At 40.0% G+C, this 24,333-nt stretch overlaps 2 protein-coding genes across 2 annotated transcripts; one reads left to right on the top strand and one right to left on the bottom strand.

Moving 5' to 3' along the window:
* Positions 1-335: 335 nt before the first annotated feature.
* Positions 336-15,323, bottom strand: LOC137924866 (IWS1-like protein). Its single transcript, XM_068768248.1, has 11 exons — positions 15,096-15,323; positions 11,561-11,592; positions 9,958-10,939; positions 9,468-9,804; positions 8,818-8,858; positions 8,137-8,311; positions 6,322-6,523; positions 5,490-5,657; positions 4,232-4,551; positions 2,176-2,287; positions 336-525 (listed from the first exon to the last, which is right to left on the bottom strand). The coding sequence occupies exons 1-11, from the start codon at positions 15,109-15,111 to the stop codon at positions 400-402; spliced, it is 2,511 nt and encodes an 836-aa protein (XP_068624349.1). The 5' UTR covers positions 15,112-15,323; the 3' UTR covers positions 336-399.
* Positions 15,324-16,009: 686 nt separating this feature from the next.
* Positions 16,010-22,978, top strand: Syx17 (syntaxin 17). Its single transcript, XM_068768261.1, has 7 exons — positions 16,010-16,210; positions 18,151-18,346; positions 19,201-19,242; positions 20,787-20,944; positions 21,456-21,578; positions 21,883-21,962; positions 22,727-22,978. The coding sequence occupies exons 1-7, from the start codon at positions 16,091-16,093 to the stop codon at positions 22,935-22,937; spliced, it is 930 nt and encodes a 309-aa protein (XP_068624362.1). The 5' UTR covers positions 16,010-16,090; the 3' UTR covers positions 22,938-22,978.
* Positions 22,979-24,333: the final 1,355 nt, after the last annotated feature.

Here is a 24,333-nt window from a genome sequence, read left to right as displayed (position 1 = left end):
TATTCAAAGTGGTTAATGATAAATGAATGAATAAATAGGAACTAAACTACATCATCGTCAAAACTTGTTGCACATTTACGTCGTGAGAAAGAGACAGCGCTCTACAATATTTCTCGCCTTGTGATTGGCTGATAATTTTCCGTCATTTCATTGGTTAAATACTGTTGTTTCATAGTTTTAAGGATTTGTATAAATATATGCTAAGTTTAATCACTACACACACTTCTACTTTGGACTTAATATTGTCACTGTCTTCAAGACCTACTTACGTAATTGTTATCGCTCTTCTTTCACTTAAAATAAAGTGTTGAATGTTTCAGACAATGAAACAGCTGTCTCTCAGTCATATATTTACTCTTAGTCAAAAACTTATAAACGAAACGTCATAAACGGCGCGGCTTACAGCGCCATCTTGCGGCCCTCTATGGAGATCTCGACGGCGCGCCGGGACCCGCTCTTCATTCGCTTCTGGTCGATGAACTTCTTCATCTGCTTCTCGTACCGGCTCATCTTCTTCTTGCTCACCTGTAATTACACAGTCACCAATATATTTTTTAAATGAGCATTTGTCTTTGGAGTCGAAAGATTCGAAAAGCCGGCTGACCCGGTGTCGGTAGACAAGAGTCCAGAGAATAACGGCTAAGGCTATGATCCACAGAGGAACCAAAGTCACCCACGTAACTAGAAGAATTGTTCATCAGAAGTGACAGTAGGCGTGGCACATCGCGCTTACAATCGACGATCGCCGGGACCGAAAAATTGTCGAGTGGGTGGGTCCACGACATAGTCAAGGTCGAGGAAAGTCAGGACAGGTGACTTAAGTGAACTCTGCGTGGAGTCAAAGCGCAAGGATCCCTTGAAGTGTCACTTGATACGGGCTAAGCAAATCAACTCGAGATTGGTACACTGATGGACAGCTTTATGTTTGCTTACTTCGGGTTTTAAGCTCTGAAATGATTAAGCGAATGGATCATCATCCAGGCCTCCTCAAAATTGGAAGCGGCTGTCTTCCAACGTCTTCAACCAAAGGTCCTGTCTACCCAGTGCCAATGTACCAGTCAATGGTCTATGCTTCAGAACTTTAAGGCTTCAGCGGCCAATCTTTTCTGCCTGCAATGCGGCTTGACCACTTGACTTCAAAATGTATGTATGTAAATGCATTGTGATCATTAAATTTAATACTTTTGTCGCTTAATAATCCGACTTTGAACACCAACTCGCTTGTTGGACGGCAAAGATATGGTCGAAGATGAACCACACACACTCAGTAGGTACCTATTCTCTCTGACCCTGGGAGACCTGGGTTATATTCCTGTGGAAATTATCCGGCAAATTGTTCCACACTCGGATTGTGCAAATTAGAAACGTAAATTCGACACTCTTAGTACGCCTTCAAGGGAACACCACCATGTAAGGGTTGTAGTGGATCAATCTCTTAATCATCATATAGAGCAGTAATTCCCAAAGTGGTCTATATCGACCCCTAGGGGTCTATGACAACCTTCAAGGGGTCTACGTCAGTGAAAAAAAAATTTGGGGGTCCATGAAATGAAAATGGGGGTCCACGATAGTGGATCTCAACACATACACTGATAGTAGCTATTTACTTACATTATATTATCTTATAATATCAAAACATTTACATTATTCATAAAAGTACCTACGAAGTAAAAAAATTATTTTATATGTTTATAAAATTGTGTAAGTTGTAGGATGTTGGTATTCGCTTTGTGGTCGCAATGTTTATTTAATGTTACGTATATTTTACATAACAGATAAAATTTAATTTAAATTCAATTAATAATGTATAAATTAACATGTGTTTTTACTTTAAGTTTTTAACACTAAATTTCACTACAGTTAGAAATTTACAGGAAATCAATATCAGGTAAGTAGGGGGTCTACCCACCCAACACGGAAAAACATGGCAAGGGGTCTACGACAAAAAAGTTTCGGGAACTCTGATATAGAGATACGGGGTTGGTGAGATAAGGTTGTGAAACTTCGCAATGTATTCCACAAAATGTATTATAGAATTGTCTACGGGCTAACCTAACAAGCAATTGATAACATAGGATACTGTATTTAAGAGCGGTAGATACGTGGGCTGATGTTATGGCACACAGTTACTGCAACCGTAGAACAGAGATAAGAGAAAACACAAGAGACACTCACCCGCGACATGTCTGCATCACATGTAGACTTGGGCCTCACCACGTAATCCTTGTTTGAAGGCAGAGGGACTCGCGCGCGGGACACCCAGCCCGGCTCGCCCGGACGCGCCGCCCTGCAAGCGAACGCAACGTGTTCATTTAGTATACACAGTCGTACAGAAAATCATGCGAATACATTTAACACGTCTTGCGCGGGAAGCGATTAAAGTAAAAATAAAGCAGCGTAACGCGGTATCACACTTTAAATATTTTTTTTTATTTCTGACAAATTATTTTTATATTTTTTTAAATGGAAGAAAAAAAATTGTCTTTAACACAGAAACTGAAACTTTTATCAAAAGACCCTGATGTTTAAAAACTACAGCCGTTTTATGCAGCAGGAATTTTGCATCTGAATTGAAAAATTGGCCCGCTACACGGTAAGACTGGCGGCAAAGTATATGGACAAGATGTGTTAAATAACAAAGGATTCATATTTTTCTCATCCGATATACTCCTCCGGTAGTATAAAGAATGAATATTATAATCAATCATTCTTTAAGTTTAGTTGTATTATTTAAAACAGAAAACATTAAGTTTTAATACTACTGCACATTTTCAATCAACCTGTGAGAACGTGTTTGATTCCTCAAACAATCTATACCTAAGTAAGAAAGGGACTAATACCTATAGCTATATCGAGTCAAAAGCCGGTGTTTGGCACTGGTCGGTGTAACATTACTCCTGAGGATGCCCCGTGGAGGGGTGAAACACATGTTGAGTGAATTAACGGTGGTAGTTGTTTCGCATTGTTTACCGCATGCGCATTTATCAGCGGGCTTGCGGGCGGTGCACTTGATCGCACGACTACTGCTGCATAGCGGAAGTAGCTATATTTTAGTCACTTTCTCAGTTAGGATGGATTTCCTCAAAGTAACGCCTGAATCTATTAGATATTCTATACCTACACCGGCATTATAAAGATTGTATACAATTTTGCTACACCAGACTTTTGTGAAACTATTTAGCCACAGGGGATCAGGGTTTCTTTCTTTTACAACCACTTGAAATCCCCTTCCATCACTCTCTCAATTATAGTTCCAAATTTGTATTACAATATTTACTAAAGTATTCCCTACATTACATAATTCTATCAAGAAAAAAAATTATCTAAAATCACAATTACATCAACTTAAGATTACTCATCTAGATGCGGTGCTGTGGTAAATGCTACGGTAAAATAAATACAATTAAAAAACTTTTAAGTTAAACGGTTTTTTGATGCCCATATTGTGGTGGTTGTGGAAAAATATGTACATAGTCCGCCATATTAGAACGGCATCCATCTTGAATTTTAAATTTTGACATTATCATCGTGTTCTACTAGTGTAGCCCTTTCATTTGATACCCATATTGAGGGGGTTAAGGAAAAATATGTAATCCGCCATTTTGTTTCGGCGGCCATCTTAGATTTATAATGTTATTGATTTTATTATGTTGTATTGTCATCTAAATTAAATGTGTGTACCAAATTTCAGATCAATCTGACAACGGGAAGGTGTTTAAATTTCAATTTCTAATTTTGCCCCAAACAAATTCCGTACGGGTCGAACTAAATAAAACCGTTTAAAAATGCTATTGACTTTGTTGTTTTATGTGGTAAATACGATGTAAGGATTGGTAATATTTTTTCCTCTGCTCTATGACATTAACAATTATCATAATCTAATATATAAAATTCTCGTGTCACGGTGTTCGAACTTGAACTCCTCCTAAGCGGCTTGACCGACTTTTACCAAATTTTATATGCGTATTCAGTAGATCTGAGAATCGGCTACTATCTATTTTTCATACCCCTAAGTGATAAGAGTGGTCCACCCCTAAATTATTTTTTTTATTTTTTAGACAATTTTTTTGGTTTTTATTTTATTATGATACAGCATACAAAAATACATACAACCTTAAATTTTCACCCCTCTACGATCAACCCTTATCTAACATTTGTTAATTAAAAACTTTAATTTTTTTTGCAAAACAACGTTTGCGGGAACAGCTAGTTGTAATATATATTCACGCACCGGTCGGGGTCGGCTGCGGCGGGGGCGTGCGCGGGGTGCGTGCGGGGCGCGGCGCGGGCGGACTGCGCGGGGGGGCGGCGCGAGGGGCCCGGCTCGTCGCGGCGGCGCGCGCCCGCCATGGCCTCGTCGCGCGCTTGCCGCTCCTCGCGCGTCATCGCCTTCAGATCGGTAGTCAGGTTGAAGATGGGCCGCGCCCACTCCGAGATGAGCCGACCGGCGCGCTCGCGGTTCGCCTTCGTCTCCTTAGGGTGTTTGTACAGGTACATCACCGCTTTGCCGATGCCCGACTGCTTCAGCAGCGACTTGTCGATCGACGGGAACTGGAACAGATCATCTACACTCTGACATTGCCACTGTGAGTCATCACAGCTTGGAGTATACACCAAGCTTATTCCTCACGTCACCCCTGAAGATCACGGTCACTTTTAGAAAGTTCATCACGCGTCATCTTTGCTGTTCTTCATCCATATGTATTGCATCAGCTACGCTAGTATCGAGCATGATTCGGTCCTGGTTGAACCGGCTGCGTGGAGCTGCTGCCAATCTTACTTTTTAATTTCACATACTAGTGAATGAAAACTGTTTATTTTTAATCGTTTTACATTTAAACATAGCAGTAACTTTTGTAAAATCGACAGCTTTCTTAGGTAATCTTTACGGATGAAGGCGCTAAATGCAAACCTTCTAACCGAATATATTACAAATCTATATAGGAAGTATATGTCCAACAGTGGACTTCTTTCGAAATAATGCCGAAAGGGAAAACCATCTTTTGAAAGTCCTCAGGTCCAATATTTTGGAATGTCCTCATAAGCAACTTAAAGCTGCCATGACGCCACAGTCAAACAACGTCTCTTTGGTAAGAAAAAGACTAATATTCAACCACTTCCGCACATGCAATGGTAGTCGTGCAACAAAGTGGACTACCCACCAGGCCGCTGATAAATGCGTATGCGGCAAACAATGCGAATATGTCTGCATGTGCGGAAGTGGCTAAATATTGGTCCTTTTCTTACTTAGGATAGACTTCCGCAAGGTAACGCCTGATTCCATTAAATGTCTCTTTGGTTTTACAAACAAGCTCAATAAAAAAGGGGGGTTAAGACATTGGTATGTGGTCGCCAACCTACACATGACCACTTGAAAGCGACATATGCACAGTGGCCTTTCGCGACGACCGGTACACGTTGTGTAGCATTGAACTCCCAGGAGTAGTGGGGTGTAATCTGATCTGGGCAGAGATATGGGAGGTACTCACGTCCATGAGCAGCTTCAGGATGCTCTCACGGATGAGCAGGCAGGGTAGCGCGCGGTTCGGCATTGGCGCGAGCCAGTCGCACAGCACGTTCAGCACGTTGTGCTCGAGGAACGCGAGCTGCAGGTCCTTCTTGATCAGCTGCGACATGGCAGACTTCAGCATCGACACCTGCCGGCGAGAAGCGATCTAATGCTAAACACTTGTTGCTATCGCACGCTTGCGCGATGTTTTTTGTGCGGTATAAGAAAATTTCTGATACTTTTTTAATTGCGAATATGCATGGGTAGGCCCTCCTTTAAGTGGATCGACGACATAATTAAGGAAATTGGAAGTAGCTGGATTCAGATAGCGCATGAATGGCCATCGTGGTGAACTTTGGAGGGAGGGGGGGAGGTCTATGCCTTGCAGTGGGCGTACATGAGCTGAAAAGAAAGAGTAGAAGATATGCTTTCAATGCAACATGAACAAGAGAGAAGTCTTGTTCGACTTAGAAGTATATAGCACAAGAAAATTTTAATATAAATGGAGAATAATCGACGAAATTATCGAAGAAATAATTTGTAATACTGTTAAGAAACACGCGTTTCTCGTCAGATAGCCATGTTGTTTTTCTCTAAAGATATATTTGCAAAGTTGTCACTTTTGTTATGTTTTAGATGAAGTTTACTTACTACGAAAGTAGCAAACGGTTGTATTAGTTTAATATTGTGCAGTCGATGCGAAATATTGCAACACTTTGTGTCGAGTGTTCACTGGGATGAAGTCAAAATTTTCGCACACTTAAAAACAAGTGTATAAGCGGAAACAGCGGGAGGGTACACGTTGGTTATACCTTGCGCACGGCGGGCTGGTTCTTGCGATTGAGATCCCGGTCCTGCTCGGCGGCCTGACGCATCTGCTGCAGCAGGTGCGCGATGAGGTCGTCGTTGTCGTTGATGATGTCGATGTCGCGACGGCGCCGCCGCCCGCGCCGCTCCTCGCGCTTGCGGGCCAGCATCACCTCGAAGTCCGACATGCCGCCCATCGCGTCCACGCTGTAACGCAAGCGCACTTATAGCTCCGCGCTGGGCGCTCATCGTGTCAACCCATAAACGACCACTGGAAGGCACAGGCTTCCACAAAGAACCTCATATTGAATGGTCTTGTGCTGCCTTTCCAAGAAAGATCCCATTTTAACACATTACCGACGGGTAGCGTTTCAACAACATACGCCCATCCGACCGGCTGCTCAGATTTTCCCCTGCGCCGGCTAAGTTTTGATTTAGCCTGTCGCGACAAAGTGTTTGTGCGGTTCGTGTGTTCAAATAAAATTGTCTAATTTCTGTTATTATAGGATAATTAAATTTAATAAAATACATTTATTTTTATGATAATTGATGATTACCCGTCGGCAAGAATCGATTACAAAAAGTCGAATAATCGGCTACCCGTCGGCAAGCATCGATTACAAAGAGTCGAATAATCGGCTACCCGTCGGCAAGCATCGATTACAAAAAGTCGAATAATCGGCTACCCGTCGGCAAGCATCGATTACAAAGAGTCGAATAATCGGCTACCCGTCGGCAAGCATCGATTACAAAAAGTCGAATAATCGGCTACCCGTCGGCAAGCATCGATTACAAAGAGTCGAATAATCGGCTACCCGTCGGCAAGCATCGATTACAAAAAGTCGAATAATCGGCTACCCGTCGGCAAGAATCGATTACAAAGAGTCGAATAACCGGCTACCCGTCGGCAAGCATCGATTACAAAAAGTCGAATAATCGGCTACCCGTCGGCAAGCATCGATTACAAAAAGTCGAATAATCGGCTACCCGTCGGCAAGCATCGATTACAAAAAGTCGAATAATCGGCTACCCGTCGGCAAGCATCGATTACAAAGAGTCGAATAATCGGCTACCCGTCGGCAAGCATCGATTACAAAAAGTCGAATAATCGGCTACCCGTCGGCAAGCATCGATTACAAAAAGTCGAATAATCGGCTACCCGTCGGCAAGCATCGATTACAAAGAGTCGAATAATCGGCTACCCGTCGGCAAGCATCGATTACAAAAAGTCGAATAATCGGCTACCCGTCGGCAAGAATCGATTACAAAGAGTCGAATAATCGGCTACCCGTCGGCAAGCATCGATTACAAAAAGTCGAATAATCGGCTACCCGTCGGCAAGCATCGATTACAAAGAGTCGAATAATCGGCTACCCGTCGGCAAGCATCGATTACAAAAAGTCGAATAATCGGCTACCCGTCGGCAAGCATCGATTACAAAGAGTCGAATAATCGGCTACCCGTCGGCAAGCATCGATTACAAAAAGTCGAATAATCGGCTACCCGTCGGCAAGAATCGATTACAAAGAGTCGAATAATCGGCTACCTGTCGGTAATGTGTAAAGATATTCAATTATTAAGTCGTAGGTGCCTTGTTGCAGTCAAAGTATTGCTTTAGTTTCAATGACCGCCAACGGCTGTTGAGTACAGTGTGTTGAAAACATATTCAAGGTAGCGCGAAGTAGCTGAATTCAGGCAACCCAAGACCCTGCAGTAGGAAAAAGGGGAGATGGAATATTTATCAAGAGCCGCAAATAACCCTTGGCCGGCACCCCCTGAGCTGGAATTTATATAAATTAAGGTTTCCGGGGTTCGCTCACCTCTTGGAGTCTGGCGCGATGTCATCATCGGAGGAGTCCTGCGCGCTCTGGTCCGGCTTGGCGACGGGCTCCTCCGCCGCAGGCTCGGCGCGCGCGTCCTCCGCCCCTCCTTCGCCCTCCGCATCCTCACCCTCGTCGTCCGACGCCAGGCGCACTGTGCGACGTTTCTTCTCAACTGGCAAGAACACGAAATTCAATTTTTGACGCAGTATGTTAAGCTGTTACCAAACTTCTGTTCTGTTTAAGCAGCTCAATTCCCACAGCCACTTCGTATCGTTCCCAATAAATAAAAATCAAATAAGGCTCCTACGAATACAATGTCATCCTTTAGTACTAAAACTATGGGGAGTTTTATTAAACAACTATCCAATGACATAAGATAGTGATAAAAAAATTAAGTATCACACACTGTGTTTGGCACAAATCCGTGTAACATAACTCCTGAAGCCCCGTGGAGGGGTGAAACACGTGTTGAGTGAATTAACGGTGGCAGTTGTGTAATTCGCATTGTTTGCCGCATACGCATTTATCAGCGGGCTGGCGGGCGGTGCACTTTGTTGCACGACTACCACTGCATGTGCGGAAGTGGCTAAATATTAGTCCTTTTCTTACTTAGGATGGACTTCCGCAAGGTAACGCCTGATTACATTAAATATGTTAAAATTACTTTCGACTACTCACCTCTGTGCGCTGGCGAGCCTGATCCCGACCGCGAACGCGACCTGCGCCGACGAAATGATCGTATAAACATTTATATTTATTAAGATAAAAAAACAATTAATTTTAAAGTAAATAAATTCTATCACGGACTTTTCATTCATAAAATCAAGTTAGCAGACAGACACCCACTGGAAGGGATAGGCCTCCCCCAAAGATCTCGATCTTTTCACGATTTTGTCGATCTTTGGGGGGGAGAAGGCATATGCGTCCATCGGCTGAAAAGCAGAAGAAGAAACGCCCTGGAAGCGAACATATCTCGAGGTGTGCTATCTATCTTAGTACAGAAATTTACTTTTATCTTTTTTTTAATCTGACTACAGAAGAATCAAGACTTTCTGGGATCCTATTGTGAAAGCGAATAAGTTGCTGTTTAAATAATTTGTTTCAGCTTCAGGTTTTTATAATGTGAACGTATTAAGTGAATAGATTTGTTTCTAATTTTTCTCTTAGACACCTTGCGATTGAAATTAAAAATTTAAAGCATTTTTGCAGCAACAAGACAGAAGAGTGTTTATCGATGCAACTTCTTTAACTATTGGATAAAACGTTCCATACAAAAAAAATATTTATGACGTGTGTTTAAAACTATATGTGATGACTCACATACGTACCTCGAACGAGATTTGGCGGAGACCGAGCGGGATCTCGAGCGTGAAGCCGACTTGGAGCCGGAACGCGACTTGGCAGCAGACTTCGATCGAGACCTGGATCTGGAGCCGGACTTGGAGCGCGAGCGCGACCGCACCCGAGCGCCGGACCCGGAGCGCGATCTCGACCGGGACTTTGATCGGGATTTAGACCTGGATTTTGATCTCGATTTGGAACGGGACTTTGATCTGGATACAGAACGAGATTTGGATCTAGATCTAGAACGAGATTTTGATTGGACTTTTGGGCGCGATTTAGATGGCGATTCTGATCCCGAATGTGAGCGTTTCCTCTTGCGTCCTGAAAAAGTAAGATATATTACATTAAGGCATCATACGGACGGTCATTGTGGTGACCTTTGCCTTGCAATAAGCTACTGCTTTAACAAATAAAAAAACATAATACAGCACTTACCTTTATTGTACAAAAGACTAAGGTATTTTGTTAACTCACCTCGAATTTGTTCATCTTCCTCGTCACTCCTGGGGGACTTGTCCCTAGCGGCGACGCTCCCGGGCGACTTACTCCGCGACTTCGACTTTGCAGCTGACTTTTCTCGAGAACGACTCCTAGATTTTGATTTTCTCGAAACATCCATGGATTTATCCCGGGAGCCGCTTCTAGAACGCGAGCGTCTTTGAGAACCACTTCTGGACCTGCTACGTGACTTAGACATGGCGCGCGAGCCGCTGCGTGACCGGGACTTGGCCGAGCCGCTCCTGGACCTCGACCCTCGCGATTTGGACCTGCGGGACCCACTCCGCGACCTGGAGGCAGATCCGCTCCTTGATCTTGATTTAATCGAACGACTTCTCGATCGCGATTTAGCGCGTGAACCGCTTCTAGATCTTGACTTTGCGGGCGAACCGCTTCTAGACCTTGACTTGGCGGGCGAACCACTTCTTGATCTTGATTTGGCATGGGAACCACTTCTGGATCTCGATTTAACGTGGGAACCACTTCTAGATCTTGACTTAGCGGGTGAATCACTTCTGGATCTTGATTTTGCAGGCGAACCGCTTCTGGACCTTGATTTGGCGGGAGAACCGCTTCTGGATCTCGACTTAGCGGGGGAACCGCTTCTTGATCTTGATTTTTCGGAACCACTTCTAGATCTAGAACGAGCACGGGAACCACTTCTAGATCTAGAACGAGCGCGGGAACCACTTCTCGATCTAGACTTACGGGGAGAACCGCTTTTTGACCTGGATCTGGATCTAGATTTAGCAGGGGACCCCCCGCGAGACCTGTTCTTTAATGAGCCACTTCTGGAGCGGGCGGAGCTTCTGGAACCTGAGCGGGAAGTGGCCCTCGAGCCGCTACGGCTGCGGCTGCGTGATCGCGAGCTGGACTTGGAACGTGACCTCGACCTGGACCTGGAGCGCGATCCCGATCGCGCCGAACCGTCGTGCGACATCCTAGACTCGGAGCCGGCCTGTTACAGATAACTATATTTACTCTCACATAACACGAAGACAGTGCTTTATTAATAATGTATTTGACTTTACTTCCAAAAAAATATACGATAATATTTCGAAAAATTATTAAAGAAAGCGACAAATGACAAGTTAAATTGTAGTTATTATTAAAAGTATAAAAGTCACGGTCGTGAACAATTACTACTACTTACTACTCCCCATTAAACTGCACATTCTTTGGGCACATGGAAATGGATATAGCAAGGTACAGTAAATCAAGAAATTTCTCGTCACTAATAAACTGGAACAACCAGAATTATGAAGTTAAAGTCACATTTTAAACTACCCTCCATGATTACAATCATTAATAAATATTCAACAGAGCTTACATATTATGTTCATCATGAATTTACACAAAGTTGTTAAATTAAAAACCAAAGTAAAAAAGGACCAATATTTAGCCACTTCCTCACATGCAGTGAATGTGCGGAAGTGGCTAAATATTGGTCCTTTTCTTACTAAGGATGGATTTCCGCAAGGTAACACCTGATTCCATTAAATATTTAAAAATTAAAGGTTGAATGATTGTAAAAATTTAATAATAAAGATTAAATAACATAAATAAATAAATAACTCACGGATGAGCTTCTCGATCGGGAATTTCTTCCATCTGAAACAAATGGACAAAGCAAATTGTCATTTTTACTATAAAAACGCATTCAAACATCCTGCCAAATCCTGCGCTGAGATTAAATCTATTGTGTACATGTCAAGCATGAAATAAATCATTTTCAATCCAACATCACTAAGTAACATAACTTAAAAATAACCCACCCTTCAAGTTTAGTCTTATCAAACAATATTATACCAGATATATATTATAAACTACAGCATTATTGTTTTTTTTTTCGCTTAATACGAGGGTCAAACTGAAAGTTCTTAGAAAATCAAAAACTAAGCATTCTAGCAAGTTATTAGTTTTATTATAACTTTTCAAAATAGCGTCCATTTACATCAATACATCGCTGCATTCGATGGAACCATTGAGAAAAGCACCTTGCCCACTCGGCCTTAGGGGTCTCTTCGACGGCGTTTTGAAACGCAGCCACTGCTTCTTCGGCGTCCACAAAATGTTTTCCTTGAAGTTTTTCTTTTATTTTCGGGAATAAATAAAAATCGCAGGGTGCGAGGTCGGGGCTATACGGCGGGTGACCCACTAATTCCACGTCTGAGGTCGCCAAATAGTCGATCGTTTGCCTGGCGGTGTGCGACGAGGCATTGTCGTGATGAAGGAGGATCCTGCTGCGAGGTCGTTTCTCTCGAACTTTTTCCAAGACAAGTGGCAAACAGTTGTTAGTGTACCACTCTGCATTAACCTTTTTTATTGATCCTCTAAGACAACTGTCGCGTAATGACCTGTCTTTCCGAAGAACGAGGCCACCATCTTTTTTCCAACACTTCGACCTCTCTTCACTTTAGTTGGCAACTCTTCGGAAGGAAACACCCACTGAGCAGACTCTTTTGGTTTCCGGATCATAACAGTAAATCCAGCTTTCGTCACCCGTTAGTATGTCGAACACAGCATTTGAGTCACCTCCGTTAAATTTTTGGATCATTTCTCGGCACCAATCAACACGGCGGAGTTTTTCAGCCTCGGTCAAATTATGCGGTATCCAGCGGGCACAAAGCTTCCTGACCGCTAAATGTTCATGGAGGATTTTGTGCACTTGACTCATACCTATGCCTAGACTTGTCCGAATCTGCTGATAGGTCACTCTTTTGTCAGTCTCTATCATACGCCGCACAACACTGATATTGTCTTCAGTCGTCGCTGTAGAAGGCCGTCCCTCACGCAAATCATCGGTGAGATTAGTTCGACCACGTTTGAATTCATTAAACCAGTTGTAAATTGTGGCACGAGATGGGGCTTCATCGTGAAAAGCCAATCGAAGTCTATCATAACTTTCTTGTTGACTTATATGACATCGAAAGTCATAAAAAATCATTGCACGAAAATTTTCTCGGCTTAAATTCATTCTGACGTGCACAGACAATTTTCAATTTGCCGCCAAATCGTAAAACAAATGACAAATGAATGAAATGTATACTCAATATTATTGGTAAAGAGTTCTATTTTCAAAATTTAAACTTATTTTTTTAATATAATGCTTTTAAGTTGCCAGTTCTAAAAACTTTCAGTTTGGCCCTCGTATGACACTGAAATCAAGCATTGCATTTAAATAGCTAAGAGCGAGTATCAAATCCATTGTTGAATTGCCAATATAATGCATTCCCTTTACCCCATGTTGCAGTAACACTGTTTTAGTTGCATCTCCTGTTAAGCTATGGTCACTGACTTAAAGTTGTATTAATTAAAAGTATTAATCATCACATCTGTAATTATTAAAGTCACTAAAATATTTTCATATCAGCAAAATATCAGACATACTATAAAGCCTAAGATAAAACTAACTGTATTGTCATCAAATGTCCTTTGTGTTGTTGAGATGTTCATCTTGGACAGGATATCAGATGTTTATAATATCTTCCAGACAGCTAGCTTACTTACTAGCTTAGCTTATGCATTACTCTGCAGTAAGTAATCTGCTATGTTGAAAACTAAATATGATTTATTTACCATGCGCTTATTAACACATTATTGTCCAGTCACAAGTTAATATTTATTATACTTATGTTATATATTTTTTATTACTTATATAATTTTATTATACTTATGTATATACTTATGTATATACTTATGTTTTGACCGCATTATCCTTATTGGAGACCATACTGTGCTGTTGTTGATCAGTATAATACAAGTTGTTTTGCTCACTTTTAAGAACCCCTGAATCATGTTGTAAAAAATACTTAATAATTAAAAAAAATATCAAAAAATGACGATGGAACATATGAAAGAATCTTTCAATTATATGCAGATGCTTTATCTGGTTGTCTGATTGATTATGAATCAAATTGTAGTTACTATCAAAATGATAAAGTATCAGAAGAGAGCGACTTTGATATACAGCCACCAAAATATGAGAAAAGATGTATTATGGCATTAGTAGTAATGACAATTTGAAGGAAGAGTGAAACAAATATGATATTACACCAAACTTACGGAATTATTTAAATATTCCTAGTGCAATTAGTGAACTTGGAAATTCTCCAATTATCAGTAGGGTGACAGCTTTATATTTTGATAGTGGTGTTTTTTATTTAGTCATTATGCAGACAAGTTTGTACCATTCTCAAATAAATGATACCCATATAATTTATGTAAAAATAGTACAAATCAGCAGATATGAGATAAATTTTCAGTAAAATTTCAATAAATATTCAGATAAATTTCAGTCAACAGTGCATTAATAAATGTCAAATAACACAAATATAAAACAGAATATGTATACATTGTTAGCAGTCAAAGAGTTGAACATATTTCTAAGATTCAAATTTATATAGAATTTTATTAAATGATAACTTTATGAATTATCAGATATCATATTTTAAGACTTACTATTCTATATCGTATGAAGCTAAATTGAATAACATAAAATTAATAAAAAATATCTATGTTACATAATGTTGCAAAATACCTAATACTACATTGCACACAAAAATTTAAAAAATCAGAAAACTTATGTGCTAACACTGTATGCACATTGATTACACTACTAAAAGTAAGAAAGAGAAATAAAGAAAGAGTTATTCATAACATTTCAACATATAAAAACATAACTTTTTTAATAAATAATGTAAACTCTTGTAAAGGCAAAAATTCGAAACATATCTTTATTAACTTTAGAAGAGAAAATATTTGAGGTTCGTAACCAAACTATTTACCATCAGGCTTGTTGGTTCTTTAACAATTTATGTTTTCTAATACATTTACAACAATGTAATGTTTACTGAAATTAATAAATTGAGTAACCTCTCTGTCAAATCAGTTTAATGAATACAAACAAAAACATCACATATTATTTATACATCAGTAAGATAATCAGCAAAGGAGTTTATGTAGATGATCAGGTAACAGTTAGGAATCATTTACTCTCTGTAGAGCAGCGACTTAGCAGAGTGAAGTTTACAAATAAATCGTCATTAGGACAACGTAATACTATAATGAAACAGAAAATGGGTAGACTGTGAGGTTACTCCGTAAAGTCTCACCTGTGACGACGTCCATTGCTGCCGGACCTGACCAGAACGCACTGTCGAACCGCTAACGAAGATAACGCGCGCACGGCCGCGTGCACGCTAAAATATAATCACTGTAAGCCGACGCATAGTTATAATCAAAATTTTAGTGCTTTGAACTTGAATAAAATCGGTTATCTCTTAAATAATATACAGCACCATTAACAGTTTCTTTGACTTTTGCTGTTACATAGCTCACAGACTAAACGACAATGCACAGATTAAATAATGATGTGAAATCACACTTTTTATGGCCTGTCAGGTGTTCGTATAAGAAGACGTAAAATTTCCAATACATACATTTTTTCAAAAGAGAAATGTTTTTAAAGCAATAAGAAATTGTAATTTTTAATTGGTTTTTTAAAATTTTAGTTTTTAAGTAAAACTTTTTTTTTAAATCTGTGAGTCAACATTGATAAATGTCCAATGATTTTTTTAATGTTTAATTGTCGAAAATGTAGAACTTTCAATAAATATTTACTGGCAACAGTTTTAAGAAACAACATTAACAGCTGGTTGTCAAGCTTTGTCTAATAAAGTGTTGCTAGTTTTATTTTTCTCCCAAAATACGGGCAACATAAAATGAACCAAAGTACTAGATCATTATTTGCGAAGATATGAATGTCGATTTAAATTAGTTTATGTCCCGCTTTTATTAGTTGTTTTAACTTAATATTATTTAGTAAATTAGTGAATATGCCATTAATAAGTTCGTAAACTAAACCGCTATATACTGCAATTTTAATTATCATTAGTTAGGATTCTAGATTTGCGCGTATCGGTGAGGATTTATAAAAATAACTTTACCCCTTATAATCAAAGCTTAAAAGATGGGTAATAGATGCCTAATGGTTTTGTAGCACTACTTTTTGACAATCCTACAAAAACATATCACACAAAAACATTAATAGAAGGCGATGTAATTTATTTAATATTTTTTATAAAAAACGTAATAGAAACCATTCGCCATGGAAGAGGGCGGCAAATTACCTCTTAAACGAGTGGAGCTTTCACTGACGAAGTTCAATGAAGTTGCTATTCCTCACCACCTGGACTTACTTCGCCAACACAAAGCTAACATCGTGAAGGTAAGTTCTATCGTTTCGTCAAAAGAATTTATGCGTTATAACCTGTAAACTTAGCTTTACATCACATAATTTTATTAAAATTAGGAAAATCTTTAATATAACGTTATTGATCTATAAATAAACACTTGTGAGTCGTAGTTAAAATAGTCATATTTTTCTAGTTCTGACGCAAAATTCACGTGCATGTAGCTATTTTTGTTTTCTCTATAATTGAGTTTTATTTTCATTGTACCAAGTCAATATGGTCTTAGCATAATTTTTTTAAATATTTAATTGCAATCATTTTGTTAACTTCCAAAAATTATTTAAATTTAAGAAGCTGTCTAATTTGTTTACTGTACATTAAGGGTACATTTAGTTTATGTCAGTTGTTCCATGGGCAATATATAGCGGTTTAGTCTGCTGATTTGTCAATACAAGCAATAGATTATCTTTAGAAGGATTACTGTAATGTATCTCTCGAACACTCATATATCTTGTAGGCAACATTCAAAATTTTCAATTCAGCCACTGGATGTCAACCATTGGTTTTACACCCACTACTAGATTTCCAATAGGACCAGTTGGAAGCTGCGTAAATCCATTATTTTCCGTTGACCTTAATAACTGACAACTTTGTTGGTGAATTACAAATGCTGCATTGGTCTATGGTTTCCACTCCAGAACTTTAAGGCCCCTGGTCATCTGTTCTACATGCCATGTGCCTGCCTGCCCATTGCCATTGTGATTGTGGAAAAACCAGGAAACATTAATGAAATTTATTTATTTATCAATTTATCTCAATACACTATCAATGTTCACACATGCTTTAACACATTTATTTACTGCGTTTGATGTTATGCTACCTGATTTAGGCTTTGTGAAACATCAGCTAAATGGAGATCATGGAAACAGATGATGTATGCCTGAAGAAGAACTGTAGTGAATGAAGTGTTATATAGAGAGAGAAGCTAGAGCTACTCAGCAGTCAAGGTACATAAGGAGTCCTCATGACCACCCTCGCTCATACTTGGGCAAAGTGGATGCAACTGTTACTGTCATGTATAAGAATGTGTGGGGTACTGTGCCAATTGGGGAGGGGTCTATGAGGGATGTGTATGTAGTGAAGAATGTGGAGGGGAATTTATTTCAATTCTGCTTTAAGACCTGCAAATAGCTTCAAATGTAAATGCATTCATTTCTTTGCTAATTATGGACATTGCTTACTATTATTGTAGATAAATACAACAATAATTGTTGAAACTTACTATTTAGTAGATTAAATAGGCCTCCTCCAAAGATGTCTATGGGGGGATTAATCATAATCACCACACTTGCCAGGATATCAGGACCAGGGATCATAATGTGATATTATGGTATGCAAATGATGCTGTTGCCCATTGGAAACACTGCTTTGTGAGATATGGCAATCCTTTATAATTAATCCACCAAGTTTAAATAAAAACAATGTTTCCTGGGAATTGAATCTGCAACCTTCAATAGAAGATTTCAATCCTCTGCCGCGGGCCTACAATAGCTATTTTTTATTTATTTCTACTTTATTGTATAACATAATATAAATAAATGCATAATATAAGAGGATATGTTATCTGAGTCTATATGTTGGGTTGGAGACTGTATAATATCTGAGCATGTGATATACTTGTAATTGAACTTGTGAGATGTCCGAGTCTGTGTTTTGTCTGAGTGTAAGAGTTGTCTGAGTCTGTGTGCATATCTGAGCCTATATGAAGTCTAGGTCTATAAGATTTATTAACCTGAATAATGTTTGATATATCAGAAATATAAGTTGAGTATTTTCAAGCAATTATGTATGTGTCTGTGTGTGTATGAATGAGTGCGAGATGACTATATCAGTGTCATATGTGTGAGTGCATTTTCATGAGTTAGTGGTGTAGGTGCGAGTGTGTATAGTACAGGGTGACGGTTTGTGTGCGCAGTATGGTGAGAGCGGCGAGACGGCGCGGGTGCGAGCGGAGCAAACGAACGCGCGGCGCGTGGCCGGCCAGCTGCGCGTGCTGCTGTCGGAGATGGACGCGTTGCGCGGGCAAGTGCGTCGCGAGGACTGGCCGCGCTTCGACGCACTCACTCAACGCACCAGGGATCACACTCTGCGTGCCATCGTCGACTACCTCGGTGCGTGTTCAATATAACTTCATTATTCTCATATCAGTTGATAGACGCCCACAAGGTATTGGTCTCCCCCAAAGATAGCAACGATGACCAGTCTTCTGCTGCCCGTATGTAGGATATGGTCGGTCCACCTGATGAGATTGCCACTTGAGTTCTATTCGACCGCAACATTCACCGGTCGCACGAGCAATGTACCCATTGCCACTTCAGACGACAGTTCCATTTAACTACGTCGGTGTCATAAGTTTGTGGGAGACAAGGTAGTTCTGTAGCTTCTTGTTAATGTTGACCACACCTCCGGTCGCAGTTATAATGAGCGCTGAGACTCTCAACAGCGCGATGCAAACTTTTGTTGCGTCTACTGTGGCGCCATCTATCATCTATCCGTTTCATTATCGATGCTGCCGCGATGCGATCGACTGCGCGGGCGCGTGGGTAAGAGCTCGTTGCCAGGCAACGCGTTTTTCGAGGCGCGGTCCAAAGGCGGAGCGGTTAGCGAGTGGCACAAGTTCTTTCTGCCGATCTTCACATTTGTTTTTCGATCATGCAGCGAAGCACCTCAGCATAGCCATCTCTATTACTCTCCAGGTGAACTTCATCCTAAAAATGACCATCGTAAGCCATCAAGGTCACAGGTCATCACCGAAACACACAGGTCAAAGACAGTTCATCTGCAGTATTTTGGATAAATATAACATACATATTTCTGGTAATAATGTAAAGAATTAACTATTTATTCAAATCCAAAACATTTTAATTCGATTAGACACACGCAGTTTTTAATCGTCGATTATTTTACCATTAACAATTTAAAGAAACATTTTTCGACGTGTTTTTACCCGGAGACGTGTTTGTAGGTGTGATAGAGCGCAGTTGTAGGGCGCTGGTTGGCAGGCGGGGTCAGGCGCGGCGTGGTGAGATATTATGCACTGATGTCTAAAATCTAACATTTCAATCTGCATTCATGTTCATTTGTTTAACTCTAATCGTATTTCGTGAACGGTAGTGTTTTTAGGCCACGTGCCAGAGTTTTTCACTGAGGCACGCCATACAGAATACAAAGTCATTGGTTATATGTAAAAAAAACATTTAAAGGTGTGGTGAATGTATAGCTAGTTTTGTATCAAATAATATATAGGATATATAATCCAAAAATCAATGGTGAGAAATAATAAATAATGTACAGTACCCGGCGATCAATACTGCACATTGACTTTTGGAAAGAGACAATCGGCTTCGTAGAGCGCTGTCTCTGTCCCACACTACCTATGTGACGTTTTGTCAGTCGTATTTCGTGCGACAGAGATAACGCTCTACGAAGCCGAAATTATCCGATTGTCTCTTTCTAAAGGTCGATGTGCAATATTTATCGCCGGGTATTATAAACCTTTTACACCTATAACCAATCATTCTGTGTAAAATGCCTTTGGTTCCTGAAAACTTATTAACTTGAGAAAATTGGAACGATAGATTGAGGAACCATCATGTATTATAGAAAATATTAATACAAGTTGACGTGAAAAGCTTATTATTCAATAAATGAATATTAAAATGATAAGAATCCTTCGCTATATCTGATAAAGTGTATATGTATAAATATGTATTAAACTTTATTAATATGTTGTTGTGGAGTTTCTTCCTGATTCCTCTCCACGACTATAACACCATGCGAAGCAAAGTAAAAAATAAAATGGATTGAAAAATATAATAAATTTTCATTCAATCAAGAGTTCTGTTAAAAGTTCCGATGTTGAATAAATTAATTTTATCTTTTTTTGTCTTTTATCGTACTGCGGGTAGTACGAAAAAACACTTTACGGTGTAACACCAGAAGGAAGGGTGCTTTCTCTGCTTTCTGAACAGAGAGCAGAGAAAACTTGTAGACAATAGATTTCTTATTCGATATCAAGATGAGAGGGTTTCGTATGATGATGAATTTTCCACCTAACATCCTCGGATCTCGGTTTGTCTGCCGTCCCAATAGCAGCAGGATTCTTCACTAAATACAATTTTAATTCTTTATCGTCTGCTCATTAGTATTTCGTTCTTCGATTCTAACTTCAATTAACAAATCTCCATAAATCAACTTCGTAGCTATCGACATTCGCAAATACTAATACGTTTGGCTTTTTTAATAATATTGCGAGTTCAATTCTTACTTTTTGCTTTATAGGAATATTGGAACAAGGAATTGCATCTCCTTGTAAATACAAAATAACATTTAAATGCCATATTTCTGGACGATGGAAAACTTCTATCCTCACTAAGTTTCTCTAGCGGATAGGCGCTGAATCTTTAAGGTTCTGTGGAGGATACTTCACTCCGGATCGTCCACCCATAAGGTGTTGGACCTGGTTGTATGTCCAGTTGTGGATGTATGGCTGAATTGATGATGACGATCCCTGAACTTAAGACAAGTTGAATCGCATCTCTGAACCGTAAGCAAAACGCATGGTTGCAGAGTCTTCGCCGGTGCCGCTACGCAGGCCTGCGGGCGAGGCGCCGGAAGTGGTGTGTGGCAGCGCCATGTCAACAGACTCCGTGGGCGTAGTCGCACACGCACCCGATCATGACCAGCTGCAACTGCACCATGACGAACAGGTCCTGCAGGCTTTCTAGTAATTTATTTTTGTCACAGCATTTGGGGTGAGGGCGCTAGTTGCTTGGCTCTTCGACGTAGAATCTTAATTACTTAAATAAATTAATGCAAATCGTTTATAAATTTTTTGAAGATATCTTCCGAGATTTTACACAGATAACTTTGTGGCTTTAGAATGGAATACAACGGTAGTACAATTCGCTTATGGACATAGGAGTGAGACCTGAGATTTAGACCAATCTGCACTTGCGCGACAGAGACGGGCATCTGTGCGAAAGAGAAACCCTGAGCATCCGCGCCAGCAGTCTAGACGAGCTATCGCGAAGTTCAAATGTCTAACATTCCGTCCAAGTCGAGCGACTTGTGGGTCTTGCGCCACTCGCTAGACCCAGGACAACAAGCTCCTCCTTAACTTTGTCTTTCTTACATTTGAATCTTGAAATCCTGGACGATAAGTCATTATAGCTCTATGCCGGAGCTTATGTGGTGAATGAGGGCAGTGTGCTCGTGCAGGAAGCGCAGCTGGCGGAGCGCGAGGCAGTGCTGCGCGGCTGGCACGAACTGCAGCAGGAGGTACGCGCGCTGCACGACACCTGGCAGCGCGTGCACGAGGCGGCTATGCTGCAGCGAGAGCAGGTAATACTTTCATTTTATTAAGAAACTATTTTTCTGTGACATAGCCTAGCGCAATGCTGCGCAAAACTGATGACAGCCAGGGCCTTGGGTTCTAGAATAGACGTCACTGGTCGGACGTTGGACAATGTGGACAGACGAGATCGTCAGAAGCTAGATCTCAGATCTTATTGGAAATCACAAGTATAGACTAGACCCAGAGGATTTGAGATCTTGTAGCTGAAGTAATGATGGTGAGATTCTGTGGGGACATTATCAGGGTAGTTCCAGAAAGAGATGGTATGGTACAGTGAGTGTTTGCTTCCAGGTGTGTGCTTCAGAGCAGAGCGTGCAGGTGGCGGCCGACAATGTGGAAGCAGCGCGCGCCAGCTTGTCCGTTGCGGAGAGGTACTTGTGTTCTGACCTCCAAATTTTCGTCTCAAGTAACTCAAGAATTGACAAAATTGGGTGCAAGATTATCCTCATCAACTTACATGGGAGGGTTAACAAAAACCTCAAAGTACTGGTTGGAAGTGGTCTGTATCGTCTTCCGACGACTTTAGCAATGTCCTTTTTCCGTCTTGTGGGCAAACAGATGTCATAAGCTGCTTTTGCCGGTTCGTCCGGTATACACTCCAGAACTTCAAGTCGCCAGCAGGCTGTTTTGTGCGCAATGTAGATTGCCCACTGCCACTTCCTTTTTTCATTACTTTTGTTGTTTTTTTTTTTTTGATGGCCCCCGCTATTGGGGGCCTCTCGTACCCCTATCTAGTTGTGGGACAGGGACTTTATCTTTAATTTATTTTTTCACATTATTTTTTTATTTCCATTATCTTCTTTCATTCTTCTTATTATCTTTTATTCTTTTCTGTCTTTCATGTTATAATTCTTTTCTTTTATGCCCTTTTATTCTACTCTTCTTTCTTTCATCCTCTTATTTTGTTTTATAAATCTTATTTACTAGGTATATCACATTTATTTGCTTATATTTATTATTTATTTTGCTTCAGTCTTTTGTTTTCTTATGCCTAGGTTTGGTTTTTTTGTATTGCTTTTTTTACTATTATTTTGCAATACTCTATAAAATCTTTCCTAATTGTATTATCGCCTATCAGGGAGGCTATTGTCTCCACTTTTGTTACGTTTGCTAAAAGATGTTCTTTGTCGTTAAGGTTGGGCGCGGGTCTGACGAGTGTGGGATGCGCAGCGCTGGGGGCGGCGTTGGGCGGGCCCGTGGGGCTGTTGGCCGGTGCGAAGGCCGGCGCTGCAGCTGCACTGTTGGGTGCTGCCCTCGGGGTAACTGGCGCACGTGTCGTACGCAGACTACCGCGCATGCTAGCACTGCCCCCCGCGGACACCTCCACACACGACAAGCAAGAGTAACCACCACCAGAACAAGCATAGTTTTACCTTTACATATGTACATGAACTTTGCAAGTGCCCTGTGTTAAATATCCAAAAACCGTCCAGTTTCAGAGTGCCGTTCTTATTCTTAATCGACTGCTCTTGGCAAAACTGTCATGGTGGTCCTTGCACGACCATTCTCATAGTTCCCTACCATACCAAGGCACTTTGCAGACTCAGGAGTAATTCTGCTAGGAATTGTGGACCTCAAGCTGTTGACCTTGGACAAGTCTCTGCAAGTGTCTTATATCTTTAGCAAAAGAATAATAAATTAAAAAGTAAGCAAATGACGAGAAGCATTGCTTCATAATGAACAAGAGAAATTGGTGCGACACTGAGTACACAATAGCAACATTATTCTCTAACCCCCATATGCCCCCCTGCATCAGGGCAGTTTCATTCACTATCTTTTACTGTTCATGTTTTTGCAACGAAAAGAAACATTGACAGTTAAGAAACACATTAACAGTTAGGACCTAAGATACTCTTTGTTGCTTTTTTATGTCCCCATCTTATAAAAACTTGGAACATCACTAATATAGTCACCGTATTGTACTATTTTTAATCATACTACTCGTTCATAATGGTGTAAAAAGAAGTTTTAAATCTAATTGTTTTATCATATAAAATTCAGTTACTAGTTTATTGACCTCATAAATAGTGATTTAAAATAATATAGTTTATATGGAGGCTTCATTACAGTTTGTAAGATATATGTTCGAAATGAAACTACAGACCAGAACTTTCTTTTTTATTTACTAATCTCAAATGACACACCAACTGAGGTGATAAGCTAAGAGGACATGAAATCTGTATTTGATTGGTGTTGGCCGCTGTTAGAATTCATGAGCTTATAAATTAAAAAAAATTACTAAAAAAACATGACATCATTGTATACTGGAATAAAAAAGTGATGTGAATTTGTTTATAAAATGTAAATTCTTTATTTTTTCACTTCAATTACATCTTTTTGAGAATAATAACTTTGGTTTAAACATTTTTGCCAACATATTTTTATTTTTAAAACAGTCTGAATAGTCATTTCTCAGTATAGTCTTCAAGGCCTTTAATACGGTGTTTATCTTCTCAATTGTGTTAAAATGGCTTTCCCACATTGGCCTTTTGAGTTTACTAAATAGCTAGAAAGTTGCACATAGTGAAATCCGGTGAATATCCTAGTTCTACCAACCTGCAAAAAAAATAACCTGCCTTCCTATTGCCCGGGAGTTTGTAAATCACAATTTTACCATACTTTTCGATCATAGTAGTAAGCGATGTAGATAAATTAATAATATCTTAGGAATATCATAGTTAAATTGGAAAATACTGAATGTGTTCTGGACATTTTTTTAAATTTTTTGTTTATAATTAAATA

Source organism: Battus philenor, unplaced genomic scaffold (genome assembly GCF_028537555.1).
Source record: "Battus philenor isolate CCGP_79_NKW_IND1 unplaced genomic scaffold, ilBatPhil1.0.hap1 SCAF_25, whole genome shotgun sequence".
Lineage (NCBI taxonomy): Eukaryota > Metazoa > Arthropoda > Insecta > Lepidoptera > Papilionidae > Battus > Battus philenor.
Note: the sequence above shows the minus strand (reverse complement) of the source record. Positions and strands in the feature narration are given on the sequence as shown.

Bases quoted from the DNA above. Each gene is read 5' to 3' on its own strand.
- Syx17 (XM_068768261.1), top strand. From the start codon at position 16,091: ATGGAAGAGGGCGGCAAATTACCTCTTAAACGAGTGGAGCTTTCACTG. The intron at 19,243-20,786 runs GTCAGGCGCGGC...CTGAACCGTAAG, and splicing joins GGCGCTGGTTGGCAGGCGGG to CAAAACGCATGGTTGCAGAG. The intron at 21,963-22,726 runs GTACTTGTGTTC...TTTGTCGTTAAG, and splicing joins AGCTTGTCCGTTGCGGAGAG to GTTGGGCGCGGGTCTGACGA.
- LOC137924866 (XM_068768248.1), bottom strand. The intron at 8,312-8,817 runs GTGAGTAGTCGA...TGTTCTTGCCAG, and splicing joins AGGCTCGCCAGCGCACAGAG to TTGAGAAGAAACGTCGCACA. The intron at 2,288-4,231 runs GTGCGTGAATAT...GTTCGCTTGCAG, and splicing joins GCCGCAGCCGACCCCGACCG to GGCGGCGCGTCCGGGCGAGC.